Source organism: Vigna umbellata, chromosome 3, assembly GCF_029865625.1.
Source record: "Vigna umbellata cultivar VRB3 chromosome 3, Vumbellata_1.0, whole genome shotgun sequence".
Classification (NCBI taxonomy): Eukaryota; Viridiplantae; Streptophyta; class Magnoliopsida; order Fabales; family Fabaceae; genus Vigna; species Vigna umbellata.
In genome coordinates, this window is record NC_142167.1 from 42,724,827 (window position 1) to 42,743,414 (window position 18,588).

Consider the following 18,588-nt stretch of genomic DNA (forward strand, 5'->3'; position numbering starts at 1 on the left):
CTATGGATGAAGAATTTCCTAAGTGAATTAGGACATGATCAACATGATTATGTGGTGAATTGTGATAATCAAAGTACCATTCATCTAACCAAGAACCCCATGTTCCATTCACGCTCAAAGCTTATCGACGTCCAATATCATTGGATACGAGAAGCATTGGATGAGAAGAAATTGAAGATAGAGAAAATCCATACAAACTTAAATTGGTCTGACATGATGACTAAGTCAATACCAACCAAGAAGGCTGAAGATTGTTGTCAAGGTGTTGGTGTCGTGGTACCTTCCAACTAAAGACAGGATGCAATGATGGAACGAAGGATGGAATACCCATTTTGAGTTTTATGGGGGAGTTTTGTTGGATAAAAACAAAAATGGGATCCATCCACATGCTGAAAAGAAGGGTCAATGCTTTCATATACCATATATTGAGGAAGAATGTCTTCCAGCTTCACTAAAGCTCCATAAATTGCTCCAATGCACCAATCATGTTTCTTGTCCTTTCTTCCTTCATTCATTATAAAATGAATGCGAAATATGCAGCAAAACACAACTCACCAAGAATCAAACGGTGAAGAAAGAATTCAAGAGGAGAAAGAGAGAAAGCCACGGGTACTACCGTGAAGAGAGAAACATCACCGAGAGGTGAAAGACTATGTGTAGTAGAAACTGAGTGTGCAAAAGAGAGTTTTTTTTTGTATACCATCCGAGAGGGTGAGATTTATAGAGAGATCCTCAGAGAGTGAGAGAAACACTGTAATCCTACTTTCATAGTGGAGATAATTTTTTGGACTAGGTTCCGTGGTTTTTTCCGAGAGGATTTTCCACGTTAAAATTTCCGGTGTTATTTTTCCTACGCATACACAACTATTTTTATGCTTCCGCATAGTGCCCATTTTGGGTTAGCAGAGGAGGGAACAAATACTGCTGTTTCCCAACAGGTTGCGTGTATCAAGAAAATATTGTTTTTCAAGATAAACAAAAATCCACTTATAAAGGATTTTTAATCGTATGCACTTGACATGAGTTTCTCTCTTTCTTTTCCAACCTTGTTTTGACATTTTTCATCTCTCCCTTCTTAGTGTATCAACTTACTCAGCTCTTTGAACTACATTATTCCTTTTTCAAGTAAACATTTCATTCTTTTTCATTTGTAAAATATCTTTTTAATAACTTTTTTTTGACAACCTTTTTACAACAACAACTTATGTGATAGATAGTTTATGATTGATCCGTTTCAAATATACGGACCAATAAAATAGTTATATTATTTTCAAAAAATTATTAAAAAAAATTGTTAAAATATTATAGTCCTAAACTCAATTATCCTTTTCGAACTTCATTTTTACATAAAAATGTGTAAATCCTAATTTCCTGATTGATTAGGGGGACAAAACAATGTGTGTTGTCAAAAATTGGGAGTTGTTATGAAATGAAAAAGAAGGAAAGGTCAAGGTGTTACCAACTAAATGCAAAATGAAAAGGACCATGATAACCGAGGTTCGAAAAGGATAATTGAGTTTATGTTAGGTTAGTTGTTTGGGTCTAGGCTAAATATATTCAACAAAGAACTTGCTTTATCCTTTCCATGCTTCTTATGTTTAATATAAATCAAAACCAAACACAAAACCAGTGAAATTACTCATTATGGATTCCTTAATCATCTCACCTTTAGTGTTTGGCTCACTCTCTTACTAGGTGTGATTCATTCTTTGTATAAATTTCCAAACTGTGAATTCAATTTGTAATGCATCTTGAATCTTTGACCATTTGTCCTGATTTTGCAACTCTCTAAGCAAAATAGGTGTGTAGGTTCAATGTTGAGAAGTCAAAGGACGCCCATAGTAAATTCATTAAAAGGAAGTCGAACATGAAGTTGCGTGAAGAGCAGCATATACACATAGAAAAAGTCATCCTCATAACTCTCCTTGCCATGACATACGCTGTTAATGGCACATGTTCTTTATAGTGAAACGATGTCTTCCGAGACCTCTTTGTAAAAATATGTATATATTCGCCGGCCAAGAGTTTAACATTCTCAACTACTTAAAAATTGAATCCTGTGATCTAACCAAGGAGTCCGCCGTATCATTCCACTCTTACCTCCGCCATTAAGAAAAAGTGAATTTTATCTGTTAGTATTTTTTTTTTCTAACAATAATATCAGTGGTTATTTTTTTTTTGTCACAAACTTTTTTTTGACGTGTGTAATTTTGATGGTTATTTTATCCATGAAAATTTTTATTTGTAATGAATTTTAATCGTTAAAACTTGTTATTTTAACCTTTACAATTTTTTTAAAACTCTGTAAATATATTTAGATCGTTCTGTATACTTAATAATATTAACTAATCCCATGATAAACTAATTTTAACTATTCGGATTACATTACACGTTTAATTTGAAAATATTAATACTAAAAGAAAAATGAATTACCCACACCATAAAATTATTTTCCGTGCATTCAACGTAAGCTATCCTACCCAAGTGCATTTAAATCTTGATATTTTAATCAAATTCGGTCTCTTAAATACAAATTAAACTGATCATTATTAATCAAATATAATCACTCAATTAAAAAATAAATATAATCGTTACTAATTAAGTTTAGTCTCTTAATTGAAAATTAATATAATCATTAGTACATATAAGTAAATATTAAGTAAAATTTCAAATAGTTATTGAATAACATTTATATCAGCATTCTTAAATATAAAAAAATGATAATTAAATTTGCATTTAAATAAGTTTTAGTCTTTAATATAAGATTGATTTTTACTTTAAACTATTTTTTCAAATAGATATTTAATAAATTAAATAATTTTATTCATCTAGATCAGTTCTATTTTGCATGTTTAAGTCTTGCATAAACATGTTATCACAAAATCTAGATTCTTGAAGAATCACATACACTAAATCACTTCTATTATTATATGCCATTATAGAAGAAAAAAAACATATAGATGTTATGATAAAAATAAGGTAAAGAATTAAAAGACAAATATAAATATTTCAAAAATACGTCTAAAGACACAATGTAATGTTAAAGAAAAAAAAATAAAAACAAGTATATTTTTCAAGGAGTTAAATTTATTTTAATAATTTATTATGTATTTCATTTACAAAAATAATATTAGAAACTTAAAACTTATTTAAGCTTTACCATTATTGCATTTAATTGAGTATTTAAAATAAAACTGATAGGCAGACTTTAAGTTTAAAGTAAATACATTTGTTATACCAGAATTTATTCTAAACCTAATCATCAATAAAGAGATAAAGGCTTAATAATTATAGTGTTAAAATTTTTTTATAGAGTTATAATTTGTTACATGACCGGACTACCAAAAGACGAAAAATAGTTCATACACCACTATTAAAGTATCCCTACCATTAAACAAAATTAAACAAAAGAAACAACTTCACTACCTTATAGATATGTATCGAATGTGAGCAATCTTTTTTCTGTCTTCGCCTCCTTTATGGTAACGTTGTTCCAGCAAAGGACAGTGCCGTATACGAAGAGATGAAATTGATTTGGGAAGACCCTCCTCTGGTAAGCATTGGAGGTTTGGACAGTTCCAAAGACTCAGTGATCCAAGAGATGAGAGTTCTAAGAGAGCCTTGTAGTTCAGTTTGTTTAGATTTGGACAATCATATATTATTAAAGAGGAAAGAGAGAGTGGAAGCAAACCTTCGTCAGGAAAACATTCCGCCTCTACTTTTTCAATCCTTAAACTTTCCAACGAAGAACTGTCTCCGAAAACTCTTTTCAGTGAGCCAACAAGTCTAAAGCAATTAATGAGTTCGATGCCCTTTAGATTTGATGGCAAACCTCCTTCAGGGAACAACTCAAGTCTTGGACAGTCTTTGATTGTCAGATCCTGGAGATGATTGTGAACATGATCCTGTGAGATCATCTGTAGATCAGGAAACCCACCGAGTCTAAGGGTCCCGAGTGTTGGGAAAAAATCCAGTGGAAAGATCTTTAGAGAGACACGGTCATCACTTTTTGACTCCAGAGCTGAACCAATTTTCAAGATTTCAAGAGAAGTGTCGAATAACATATGTCCAACAGTTGCCACCAATGATGCTGCCATGCCGTTCCCATCCGTTGTGAGCTTTTTCATTGTAGACCGCTCCAACTGCAGCTTTCCACACTCTTCTAGACGTAATTCTATCACACTCACAATCAGAGCTTCAAGTTGTTCGCAGTTAAAGACATATAGATATTTTAAAGCAACGAACTTTGGCAGGTGTCCTTTCAGCTTGGGACAATTTTCTATCCATAGAAGTCGTAGAAGTGGAAAAGCACCTGTCAGAGCTTGGCAGTCCCACTTTTCCCATTGTCTCATATCAGAGAAAGATAATGTTTGAAGGGATTTAAATGAACAAGAGTTGTTCCCATGAAAATCAGCATCAATACTCACTATCTCATCAAACCCTGAAAGCCTCAAGTAATTGAGAAATGGCAAAAGTCCAAGCGGAGGTAACCCTTGGCAAGATTCACATCCCTCCAACACTAAGGACACCAGATTCGGTAATGAATTATCGAGTAACCAATTTGGAAATTGTTTACCAATATAGTTACTTATTGACAACTTCTTCAGGTATTTTGAAGGTCGTAGATTCTCAATTACATCCTCAGCTTTTTCTGAATCAACAGAGGAGCTGCCAATGAAATTCCATTTTAACCGTAGGCCTACAAGGTGTTGTTTGTTCTTCAAATCTACTTCTATTGTATCAGAGGGATTCTCAATATTCTGCAGATCATCAATGGTTAGTCTTCCATGAAGATTGAGTTCTCCTAATTGCCGAATATTCATTTCCTTACTTTTCTCAACATGAAATGAACTCATCGACACTTGAACATTCTTCAGCTTTCCCAAATGTGCTGCCACATTTTTCACTCCAATATCTACTAATTCAAGACAACGTAAATTGTCAAGTTGATGTAAACATGAAGGAAGCTCCTTTAATCTACGACAATAGTTCAGCTTCAGTGTTTGCAACTTGTAGAGTGAACTTATTGAGTCGGGTAGTTTTTCTATTTCAGTCCAGGATAGATCTATTGAACGAAGATGAATAAGATTTCCAATAGATTGAGGCACCTCTGTAAGGCCACGACAATGATTCAAAGATAAGACACGTATCAACTTAAATCTGGAGAACAAGTCATCTATCGACATCTTGCAATCCCAAACCCAATGCCTTTCTGTTGGCGTAAATGTATGCAACTTTTGAGTATCAATCGACCTCCCAAACCCATTAAAAACTAATTTAGAGTATGAAAATGAACAATGACGGGTTGTTTTGGGTATACCTTTTGGTTCATCAACTCCTAACCTGATGCAGAAGTCCTCCGAAACATATTTTGCCAAATCATTTAGAAGGTCATGCATGATAAAATGCTTTTCCTCTTCGTTGGTTGACGGTTCAAAGAAGGACCATGATAATAGATCACTGAAATATTCTTCGCCAACTTCTTTAGGACTCTTTTTCTGTAGAGGGTTTTCTAGAAAATATTGAGCCATCCACAGTTGAATTAAATACTCCTTGTCAAACCGATAACCTTTGGGAAATAAGGCACATAAGGCAAAGCATTTCTTCAAATGAGAAGGAAGGTGGAAATAACTCAATTTTAAAGCAGGGAGTATAACACTTTCATTTTCTGAAAAGTGCCATATCTCACTTTTCATAATACTTTCCCATTCCCAAAGGGATGATTTATTGTGTAATAGACTTCCCATAGTTTTTAAGGCTAAAGGAAGTCCATCACATTTTTCAACTATCTTCTTACCAATCTCTATGAAGTCTGGGTCTGGTTGCGGATTAGCATTTTGGAATGCATGCTTTGCGAACAAGTCCCAACAATAATCTCCTTTTAATTCCTGCAGGAAGTGCTTTTCTGATCGCATGGCACCAGCAACCTTCTCACTCCGTGTAGTGACAAGAATCCTACTGCCTTGGCCTCCGAAAACAAGGGGCTTTTGCACATCTTCCCATTTAGATGGGCTTTCGTTCCAAACGTCATCCAAAATGAGAAGAAATTTCTTCCTCATAAGTTCTTCTTTCAGTCTTTTCTGAATTACTTCTTGCTGTATAATATGATCAGTTGAACCAGTTATTGTGTCAAGAATTGCTTTTGATACTTTGAGAACATCAAATTCGTGTGGAACACTGACCCAAATTTTAGTATTAAATTTACCTTCAAGCCTTGGGTCTTTGAACACATGTTGAACAAGAGAGGTCTTACCCATCCCACCCATGGCCACAATAGAAAGTATAGATAGGTTGTTGTGAGTGTCCGATGTGAGCCAGTTAAAGACAAAGTGTTTGTCATCATCTCTGCCACAGATATCCCTTTCATTTGGCAAAGATGTATATGTTAATTTACTACCCGATCCTGATCCAACCCCAACACCACCACCCTTTTCCAAACCTAGAATATCGATTTCGTTTGCAAGATCTTCTAGGTCCTCAATGACTTGTTCCATTCTGGATTCAATTTCTATTTCAAAGAAACTGAGAAATGAAGAATTGAGCGAATTCCACACTTTGTTAGTGGCACTCTGAGACTCAGCTTCCACCTGGCTTTTGGAGAGCTCATAATCTATCTCATCCAGGAGATCCTCTGCATCAAACACAACATCTTTGGCCCTGAGAAGCCAATTTCTGACTCGTTGATCTTTGAACTGCTTTTGTTCTGCATCAAGAGCCACAACATCAATGACAAGGAGCTTCATCTTCAAGTTGCGGAGTTGCTTCTTGTGCTTTCTTTGATGAAATATGTCGACAAGACGGGAAGCCAAAGTGTCAATAGTCCTCTCGAGGAAAGTAGAAACAAGAGCACCGGTGACCATTTCTGCTGCCATTAATGAAACTGTGAGATTTGAAGTGAAGCTTATGGGTGTGATTGGGTGCAGTGCAATGGAAATAATATTAATAAGGTAATTTTTGAATGATGGCCATGAATTAAGGTTGGTGAACTTTTTCCCTTGATGGCTCGTCAACAACCAATAAAGAAAGAGTATTGAGTCTTCCGACAGCACTGTTATTCACAAGCTGTACTCCATTATCATGAATGAATGAGTGGTTGTGATAGAGTGAAGGTTCACAACTCTACCTATATTTTCTAAGAATTGTCAATTATTAGGTACAAGAGTAGAAAATGAATCACATTCCATCCTCCAGGTCTTCGAGTGAATGGAGTAGAAACAAGAAAAATATACATAAAGAAGAGACATAAGAGATGATAACAGAGAATAATAAGATAATAATAACAATGATGATGATGATAAAAAGCTAAGAAATGAGATAGAAAAGATAAAAAAGAGAAAATAGTGGTAAATTAATAAAAGATAACAAGCGAGTGATATATGTAATGATATATTCAGATTAAAAAAATAAAAGAAAGAGTGAGAGAAAAAAAGTGATATATCTTGTGATAAGGGATGTAATTAGAAAAAGTAAAGAAATTAAAAATGAAATAAAAATGGGATAAAATGGTTCAAGGGTATATTAGTCCCTAGCTTTTTTTTCTTATTTTTATTAAACTTGTGTGACGTTGTTTCATTAAGCAAATATAAACTATTTAAACACAATCTATATAATTAAGAAAATATTAACTTAATTTATTACAGATTTCTAAAAAGTACTTTTATAAATCGAGCCGAATTTTGACAATGGTTTATTTAGTGGTTGTTGGTGGAATTACAGCAGCTATGGAAATAGTATCCTTGTTTAGATATAGTTCTCTTCTAAATACTCTTGAAGAAAAAAGTAAATATAAATAATTTTTTTCTAGTTAAAATTGGTTTATGTATAATTTAATTTGTAAATCAACGTACTCTAATCAGGTTTCCAACAATTTCCATTGTTTGCTACAATCTACAAATTCAAATTTTACGTTGGGAAAAGCAAAGCCTTATGCATGACAAAACTTTAATGAGATATCAGTAGTTCGATATTAAAATAGTTCGTTCCAAGAAAACCTTGAAGATAATTTTTTTCCTCTTGATTACATAAAATACGTCTTTTTCGTCTTATTTACTTAGGTTTGGACATAAATAATGTTGATTTATTTAAAAAAAATGTGATGATAATTTGATTTTGAATTTTTTAACATTGACACTTTTCATGAATTAATATTTTATTATAATCTTTTATTTTATTATTTTAATATAATATTTTATTATAAAAGTTTAATGTTAAATGAATGTAAAGAAGAGTGTCACCTAAAATTCTTTATAAAAATGTCATTGTATTTTTCTTTTTTTTAGTGTGTTTTGAGGAGAAGTAAATTAGATTAAATTAGATGATGTGAATTGTTTCTTTGGTGTTAGTGCGACCCCAAATTTATTTTCACATATTTAAATTTATTCATTTATCAGATATCATTATATATAAGAAAAGAAGAAGAAGAAATAAATAAACAAGTATATTTAAAATTAAAATTAGTTTGTGCATGAACTTCTGTTATTAGCTTATTTAGACTTTGATTTTTAACTAAACAAATATTAACTTTTGAAAATGCTTACTGCATTTATTTCCTGTGTGTTGTTTTTATTTACGGAAAAATTTATGCAAATAGCCGACAATATATGTTCCTTAAACATGAATCAACAATTTGATGAGGAATCAAACAGCATATCTATGTTTCGATAATGCAAAATTTTAAAATATATTAAAAACTTCTTTAATATTCTAACATCAATATATTTTGTAGATTAGCACAAATATAACATAAAAAATTTACCAAAATCCAAATTCAAGATTTTGTTATTACTTATATCAAATACGTATACGTTCTTCATTTAAAAAAAATAAATAAATAAATTTGAGGTAACAAAATAAAGATACGATTTAAAAAAACAATTTATTGATAGTTTGAGATCTGATTATCTCATTAATGTAGATTTTTTGTAATATATGTTTCTTAGGCTCCCATGATCTTAAAAGTCCAACATAAAACCATATTCAGATTTCTCTCTGTTTCTTTCTGAATCAGTTATTTCTTTCATATTAGAAAGAAACGCAGACTACAAATTAAAATATACACCATACATTGAACTTTACAAGCCCTATACTTTTACATTATTGACATATATATCCACTATAGTTGAAGGCTAGAAGCATGATCATTAATGCACCATTGCTTCCTTTTATTGAGTTCTGCATGTACTTTCAAATCTTAAATTGGTTGTTCAATTTATTTGTTCTATTTCATTCACTGTAATTCAATTTCATGCTTGCAAATATCTACATGTTTCAAATTGTTAACATTCACCAAATGGATTTGATGGATTGCATTGTAGAAAATAATTTGCTATTAAAATAATTGAGTTTGTTATATAGTTACTTAATTTTATATAATATTCAATTATTTACTATGTCTAATTTTATGATAGAGAACAAAGGACGATATAATGACTTAGTAATTTTAGACTTTGTTCATGTTTCTTTATGAATGTTCCTGTTTTCTGTAACATCCCAAAATTATACAGTCATGAACTATATACTTAGAATAATCACAGTTATTAATATGGCAAAACAGTTTTAAAGAAGAGGGAAAGAAAATTCAAAAATGGCCGAACGGCCTCACATGCATTAATTAACGAGCGTTTACAAAAGAATGAAGACGAACGGTTTACAAAACAATGACCGAACGTCCATATATTTACATAATCAGAAAGAGCGCTCGCTCACATCTACTCGCTATCCTACTATACTAACTAAAACCGAACGCCTTTACTGTTCGGCCTACACCTCAACTTCTACTAAGTTTTCTTCAGCAATGATTTCCTCTTCAAGTGTTTGCTCCAAAGACGCATCTCCCTCTGCTCACATCCACACGGATGATCATTGCATTAGACAAGACGGATATACATAGACAAAACAACACAATGGAAATGCAAGGGTAAGCTTATTGAATTTAATTCAAGTCAAACATACAGTTTATACACATCAAACATATCAATTTATTCACAACACATGTATTCAAGTCATACATTAACTCATTCAAAATCCTGATACTAGACCGACCGTCCGGACTTGTATGAATTCTGTGTAGCTACGACGTCCGTGCACCCAGGTGGAAGAGCTGGAATACTCGTCAGCTGCCACCTGAGGTTAGTCTGTTCTGTCCAAGTTACAGTTATGGACTAAGACCTCCTGCCATTCCCACACATGACATGCTCCTCTCTACTTGAGAACGAGCACTCACGGAATATCAGGATGAACCGCCAGCTAAGCTTACCACATTCATACTTTACAAATCTCAAATTCCAACCAAGAGTCGTTCCTCCCTGGAACGCTCGTTCAAATTCCACAATCACAATTTCATCTCTCATAGTGTTCGCACATCTTAATTCATCATCTTAAATACATTTTCATTCGTTATTTCTCTTGCATAAAAAGACGAACGTTCACTCCCCTTCATAACGAGGACGAACGTCAAGAGCTAGACCAAGAAAGACTCCTTCAAATCAGTTGAATGAAGTGATTCTAGTACGATCCAAATAATACTTAGAAAAATCTAAGTTCAGTAACACTTGAGCGAATCCAATGGATAGGTAAAATCACAAGTTGTTTAGATAAATAAACTGGACAAGATTTAATTCAGGAGACAAACCGCCAGTCAATGACCGAGCGCGAAAATAGGCTTTTAATGAATTTTGGACGAACGTCACTGAGGACTTGGACGAACGTCAATAGAACTATTGGACGAACGTCAATAGAACTATTGGACGAACGCTGTTTAGATTTATGGACGAACGCTATTTCAATTCAGGGCGAACGCTATTACCGTTCGTTGATAATTAAAGAAGGAACGAACGTTCGGTATATGACCGAGCGTTCTTTATCACATACGCATTGGAACGAGCGTTCGGTATCAGACCGAGCGCTACTTATCATTTACACTTTTAGGACGAGCGTTCGGTCTAAGACCGAGCGCCACTTTAGGACGTACGCTTTTAGGTCGAGAACTTTTACTGATTCAAAATCAAAGAATTTTTGGGATTTCTATAAGATAAAATACTAAAAATTCATGTCTTACAATTTGACTAAGTTTCAAAGGGATATTATCAGGCTTCTCAATTCTCGCACAACACTCATGAAGTGTACGTCTGGCCAATTGCTCAAACACAAAGCTATATGAGAGGGCGTTCGTCCTCAATGAGAATCCTTTCCAAATGAAAGGGTTCAACTACTTCAAGGAAATTACCAAGACTACCGAACGGTAAATGACCGTATCGATACGAACGTTCATTTTCATAGTCTTACACATTCAAAATCAACTTACAGTATACACATTTTTCAGTATAATCTTTCATACATCAATTTACTCATATCATAGTACAAATCCATACATTTTCATTGCATCATCTCAACATACAACTCATTTTCACTTAATCAAAACATAAAAATTCCATCATTTCCACACATTAATTCGGATCATACTCATATATTAAAATCAATTATCAAACATCATACTGCATACAAATTTACAGAACGCTCATACAGTACAAAACATATAAGTCCCAGCACATTCATGCAACACAGCAAATCACAAGAATTAAACTTAGGTTTAATACCTATTTTGGTCCCTCTTTTCGGAGGGTTTGTTCAAAGTGGTCCTTCCTTTTTTCAAAAATTCACTTTAGTCCTACCTTTCGCAAAAACTGTTCAAGTTGGTCCTTTTTGGTAACGACGTTAAGTTCACTAACGGTAGAACTGCCAGGTGTGCAATGTTTGATGATGTGGCATTATAATTTGTTTTAAAAAATAATTAATAATGACGTGTAAATAGGGTAAAGTAAAAAAATAGTGTATATTCCACCAGCATCAAGGCTTCGATACTCCTCTGCTTGCACCCAGAAAACACTATAGAAAATGGTAGCAGAATCAAATGCATTTCCAGAATGAACAGACCCAAATCACAAATCCCATGCCGATAGGTTTGAAGCTTATCTTTTGAAACAACTCATATCCCTCATCTTCCACCATCACCCAAATCAACCACCGCCGAAAGAAAATCAAACAACAAATCAATTTCTGAAGCAAAACGCCTTACCATCACAACCTGAGAATTCTGAACACCCTCTCCTTCATCTCCAGAAGTTCAACCCAAACATAAACCCATTTTTTCCCCAACCCAATGCTTAACAGAAAACATTCACTACACCAATCAGAAAATCAATTTTTCACGCCCCAAGACTCACGCCCAACACAATACAGTACAAACAAGAAGGTGATTGTCGATGGCGGGTGTGAATTCCGAGTAGAAGCGGTGCAACCATGACGATTTATTTCACCTTCGACTTCGCATAACAGAGGAAGAGGAGTTTTATCGCCGGCATTGGAGTGGCGACCCTTTCTGGCATCAACGTCTTAAGACGAGGCGCAGGGAGAACCTCGCGCGAAGAGGAGAAGGAAGAGGCACCTTGGTGCGGTGGCCGGCAGAGATTGTGGCAGCGATCGCGCGACGAGCGGCGGAAGAGGGGAACTCTCACCTCGATCGGCAACAAACGTCAGCGCCGGCGACGCCTTGTGCCACAACTCGCGGTGGCTGGTTGGGTGGAGGCCTGTTGCAGCGGCAAATCAGTGAGAGGCTGTGGGAAGCAAACTCTCCCTAGGGTTTCTGGTTGAGAAATTAATTTTTTTTTAACCCATATAATGAAGTGACACTGCCAACACATATAAAAGGTTCCAAGTCATCAAACATTGCACACCTGGCAGTTCTACCGTTAGTGAACTTAACGCCGTTACCAAAAAGGACCAACTTGAACAGTTTTTGCGAAAGGTAGGACTAAAGTGAACTTTTGAAAAAAGGAAGGACCACTTTGAACAAACCCTCCAAAAAGAGGGACCAAAATAGGTATTAAACCTAAACTTAATAAGCTTCCCTTACCCGGATTCAGTAGTGAACGTTCTAAGATGAGTGGTTTTCTACTCGCCCAAGGTGACTTTCTATTCTCAACATTCCTCTTAAACTCTTCAACTAAAATTTACAAAAAGAAAACGAAAGAACTAAGTTCACGCTCATGCATGTAGCTGGATCAAAGTTTGAAGAGATTCCAGAAACGAACGTCCAAGTGAACTTACCAGAACTGGAAATGGTTCGGTTTGATGGAAAGCTCAGGACATCTGGATCTCCTCTACGGTTTCTGAAATTTGATCGGAGAAGGAGAACGTGAGTTATGGTAGAGAGAAGATGGAGGTGCTAGAGAGAAGGCAGAGAATTTGGAAGCAAGAGTTCTGGGGAAGAAGATGAAGAGTGCAGAGGGAAAGGGAAGAGTTTTTCAGAGAAATAAATTTCTCCTCCCACGTAGGACGAACGTCCATCCGCCTACTGCCACTTGGATCCCACTAACTATTTGGAACGTTCCAAAGTGACACTTGTCAGTATGCATGCAGTGTGAGCGTGAGTGCGTTTTAATGGAAGAGTGTGCGTGTCACGGTGCATTAATGGAAGCACATTGGTGACTCAGCAGAGTAATTAATGGGGCGTGACAATTTCATTATTTGATACTAAAATTGCAGACTTTGTTTTTTATTTCTTTAATGAATGTTATATATGCAAATTATAAATATAAAAAATTTAAAATTTTTGTTTTCTATAAATTTTCACTTATCACAGGATTTATGTATTATTTAAAAAAAATGCAACAAACATAATGGGTTTTGAAAGTTGATGAAAAAATATTGAAAGCCGATTTTTGACATAATAGAGGTTTTAAGCTACTGGAAATACAAGGAAATGAGGTTCTATAAACTCCAGAGAAGTAATTGGGGTTTCAAATTGCGAGTAGTATCACGGGTATTACCAAGGGTTTTAAGCCTCATTCCAGAGGTTGCCAAAAGCGCCAGCTAATCTGTTAGCGACGTTGGCTCTGTTGGGTAAACTTTAAATATAACCCCACATGTTTTTCTTTAAATGGACAACATACTTGAATCATGGAAAAAAGAAGAAAACTTTGTAAGTGGAAAGTGAACTCAACCCAAAGTGTAAGGTATTATACCACCAACCATGTTTTGGATTCTTGTTCTTTTTGTAAATGATAAATTGGAAGTCAACAAGTAGCACATACAGGAGAGAAGAACCTTGCAAGAGGCACACCACTAAGAAGTGAGAGTAACAGAGAAGAAATAAGGTGTGTCGTGCAGAATAAAAATAAAAAATGTGAATAGAAATGAGGAGTACCGTGTGTGAAGAAGAAAGAAAGCCGTGTATGTTCGTGTGTGTGCTGTGAGAACCCGTGAAGAACGTGTGTGTGCTGTGAGAACCCGTGAAGAACAAAATAGAGAGAAGGGGTTGTATTTTCAGTTGTTGAGTGTATATTTGTTGTGAGTGTATATTTTAAGTTGTTTAAATATAAACTATTGGTATAATATCTATTTTGGTCCCATTTTTTGTTGAAAAAATTTGAAACGTGGTCACAATTTTTTTTGCCGTTTAATATAGTCCTAAAGAATATAATTTCTGTTCAATTTGGTCATTTTAGCAAACACAGTCTAAATCGTTAACGGTGAGATGTCCAAGTGTGCAATTACAGAGTGAAATTGGCTTACATGGAGTTCAAACAGTTGTTGTCACGTCACCACCCTTGACTCATCATCATCTTCTCCAAACAGAAACCCTAATTTCATCATCCTAACCTAACCCTAGCCTCCACTGTCGTGCCGCCCTCATCACCATGCCGTAAGGCACCGCCGTCGCAAACCCCAATGTCGCGCCGCCACTATGAACCCTAGATCTGACCAACCACCTTGTCGCCGCCTATCTGCACCACGACACCACCGTCAACCTTCAAGCCGTCGCAACTTTCCTCACCACCTTGCGCAACCATCAATTTACAACATTCTAGCAACTACCATTCATCTTCCAAACCATCAACTCTATGAATCGAACCAACCTGAACCAGATTCGCGACTTCTCCATCAACCAGCGAAACCGCCATCACGCCATCAGCGGTGAATTCATCTTCTTCACGAGTCTGCGCCACCTTGCCATTAATGGACCTGCAAAGCCGAATCGCACAACCTCCACATGTCACCATCTTCCTCGCGCCACTGTCGCATCGTCCACACACCTATATTCAGAAAACATTCGAGCCGGAACGTGACCTTCATGCGCGAGCACCATGGTAACCTACATCAAAGCCAGACCTGCAAGAAAAGAAACCCAAACAAAGACCAAATCTAAAAAATCCTTCGACCCTCCATCCACCATCGCTGGAGCACCGGTCATCTGGGTCACCTTTGGTAATTTTTGCAATGACAAATACTACAACCTTTGGTCATATAGGGTCTCATCCCTCCTTAGCTCTCATTGCTCCAACCTTCTTTTTTTCTTTGGTTTGCCAACTGAGAACGCCACAAAGGATTCCACATAAGCCAATTTTACTCTGTAATTGCACACCTGGACATCTCGCCGTTAACGATTTAGATGGTGTTTGCTAAAAAGACCAAATTGAACACAAATTACATTCTTTAGGACTAACAGCAAAATATATTAGGACCATTTCGAATTTTTCCAACAAAAAATGGAACCAAAATAGGTATTATACCCAAACTATTTAAACACAATCTATATAATTAAGAAAATATTAACTTAATTTATCACAAATTTCTAAAAAATACTTTTACCAGGCGAGTCGAATTTTGATAATGTTATTCCATAGCTGGTGGAATTTATGAAATTATGGAAATAGTATCCTTTGTTTAGATATAGTTCTCTTCTAAATATTTTTGAAGAAAACTCACTAGGTTAACTAGGAATAGTAAGTATAATTATTGTAAACCTAGAGAAGTAAAATTTGGATAATCTAGTGAAATCCCTTAAGATTTTGTAAGGAGAATTATACATAGCTTAAAATTGAGTGAACCAGTATGAAATTTATGTTTTATAGCTTTGCCTGAAATTTATGTTTTATAGCTTTGCTTTTCGAAACGTTTTCTATTTATGAACTTCAAAAACACAAGTGTCTAAATATTATATTTAAAATTATATATCTCTTACAATTCATTAGACACTACTTTGTGAAAATTTTCTAAAAGTACTATTCACCCTACTTCCTCCTCCTCTAGTTTTTTTATGTAATTTAAGATTAATAAAAAAAAACAATGAAAGATATATAAAGGTAATGTCCTGTGGTACTGTAGGTACTGTATTTTTTTTAGGGTTAAATATGTTTTTAGTCCCTGAACTATCAAGCGATTTTGGTTTTAGTCCCTACTCAAAACATTGATGGCATTTAGTCCTTGTAGTATTAAAACATGTAAAAATAGTCTTTAAAAATGGACGGCGTTAACTTTTGGTTGATCTGGCAAACGGCAATGCCACGTCCTCCGCCAGCTTCCCTCCATGTTGCTTATATCGTGAAAACCCTATGTTCATCTTCCTCCGAGAGAAATGCCTAACCTAATAAATCCTCCGAGAGGCGGCAACTGGGTGCGGCAGCATAAAACCATACGCAGCGGCAGCATAAGTCTAGCATAAGTCAGCGCAAGCATCTTGGGGTTTGATTACAGTTCAACGGCTGACAATCTTGAGAACGAGCAAGTTGAATACTCTGTTCAAGGTGCATTTCCATTTTCAAATGTTTGTCTGTTCAAGTACAATATTACATTAGTGCATTTATCTTCCTTTAAATAATTTGTAGGATATTTTATGTCATTTTTACTGCAGCGGATGGGACGGTCTTTAAGCCAAAGATGATGGTGAAAGTTAATCAAGAGCTTTTGCAATTATCAAAGAGTGGATTTACAAATGAAGAGGGGAAACAGATTTATGATTTCTTTCTAGCATTGGCAGCCTGCAATACCATTGTGCCTCTTGTTGTTGACACATCCGACCCTCTGGTCAAGCTGATAGATTACCAAGGGGAATCACCGGATGAGCAGGCATTGACTTATGCTGCCGCTGCGTATGGTTTTATGCTGCCGCACCCAGTTGCCGCCTCTCGGAGGATTTATTAGGTTAGGCATTTCTCTCGGAGGAAGATGAACATAGGGTTTTCACGATATAAGCAACGTGGCAGATAGAGAACAGGAAAGCTAGTGGAGGACGTGGCATTGCCGTTTGCCAGATCAACCAAAAGTTAACGCCGTCCATTTTTAAGGACTATTTTTACATGTTTTAATACTACAAGGACTAAATGCCATCAATGTTTTGAGTAGGGACTAAAACCAAAATCGCTTGATAGTTCAGGGACTAAAAACATATTTAACCCTTTTTTTTACAAGCGTTTTATTTTAAATAGAAGTGGTGGCAGGGTCAATTGAACATATCATAATTCAAAATTAAGGGCTGGTTTCATAAACGAAATAAATGGAACGTAGTAATTAAAATTAATGTAATTTTTCCATGTGACTCTAACCTACAATCAAATTTAACTAAGGGGGGTTTTGTTTTAAGCTGATTGAGAGAAAAAAAAAAAGAGGAAGCTTTCAATCAGAAAATTAATCACAATTTAATCAGGTTTAAATCTTATAATCACAATTATAAGGGCCAGGAGAAAATTACAACAAAATTAGGGAGTAGGGTAGGTTATATGTATAGTGAGATGAGCAGAGAGAAAAGGCACTTGAGTATCGTTTGCTGGTGGTTGATTGTTTAATGATAATTAAGGGACATTGTGATGTTAAGAATATTTTGGTTATATTTGCTGGTTAAAAATAGATTAGGTATACACATGGGTTTCTAAAGTGTCTTTCAGATAAGATTGAAAAGGATATATAGGGTCCTGGTTTTGTGAATCAGGTGAGATAAGTGGACTGTGCGGTGCAGAATTCAAAATTGGTGATTAGTAATAATGTTTTTGTAGGTAGAATAGGTGTTATGTAGTTGGTTTGTTGAAGTGTTTATGTATGTATATATATAATAAATGAATTTCTTTTAGTGTAATAGTGGTGGTTCGATGATTAGATTGGAATGGGCATAGGTACGTGAATTCTAGTTAAGCATGAATAAGGTGTATGCGCCGACACTGGATAGTTGAATTGGTTGTTTGGCATATGGGTTGATGCGTTGCTAGGCTTGTGCAAATTATGTTTATCTTCTTGTGTATGTAGTATTTGGGTTGGAAATTATTTATTTAAACAGACGGAGGTTTTACTCAAAAAGGCTTGGAAGGTCACATATATAGTTCTAACCGTAAAGTTTTGTTGAGCAGGCTCAGTAAAATAGAGTGAATGGAATGTTATGAGTAAAGTACATAGCGTACCCTAAAAATATGGGTAGAGATGTAAGGTGTGAATGAGTTATGTTATGTTTGTGTGAACTATTTGAATGTTAATATTACTGATTAAATATTTAATTGCATGATGTTTTACACTAGTTCACCCTTAGATTATTTGTAGTTGTGGTTTTCACTTTTGTGATAACTATATGATTCATGTTATGCGCAAGCAGTGGGTATTGCATATAAATATCAGGATGCATAGCATTAAGTTTCTTTTGTTTAAATTCTCATTAGTTACCTTGAATATACATTTCATTCAAGAGAATTGCTTTTAAGTTTACATTTACTATTTCGGAAGTTTCATCTTTTTTTTTTTTATAAAGAAGTATTACTTTAGTATATT

At 35.0% G+C, this 18,588-nt stretch overlaps 1 protein-coding gene across 1 annotated transcript; it reads right to left on the reverse strand.

Annotated features, from left to right (window-relative positions):
* Window positions 1-3,287: 3,287 nt before the first annotated feature.
* Window positions 3,288-7,288, reverse strand: LOC148202544 (putative disease resistance RPP13-like protein 1). The gene has a single exon (XM_088110370.1). The coding sequence runs from the start codon at window positions 6,870-6,872 to the stop codon at window positions 3,423-3,425; it is 3,450 nt and encodes a 1,149-aa protein (XP_087966496.1). The 5' UTR covers window positions 6,873-7,288; the 3' UTR covers window positions 3,288-3,422.
* Window positions 7,289-18,588: the final 11,300 nt, after the last annotated feature.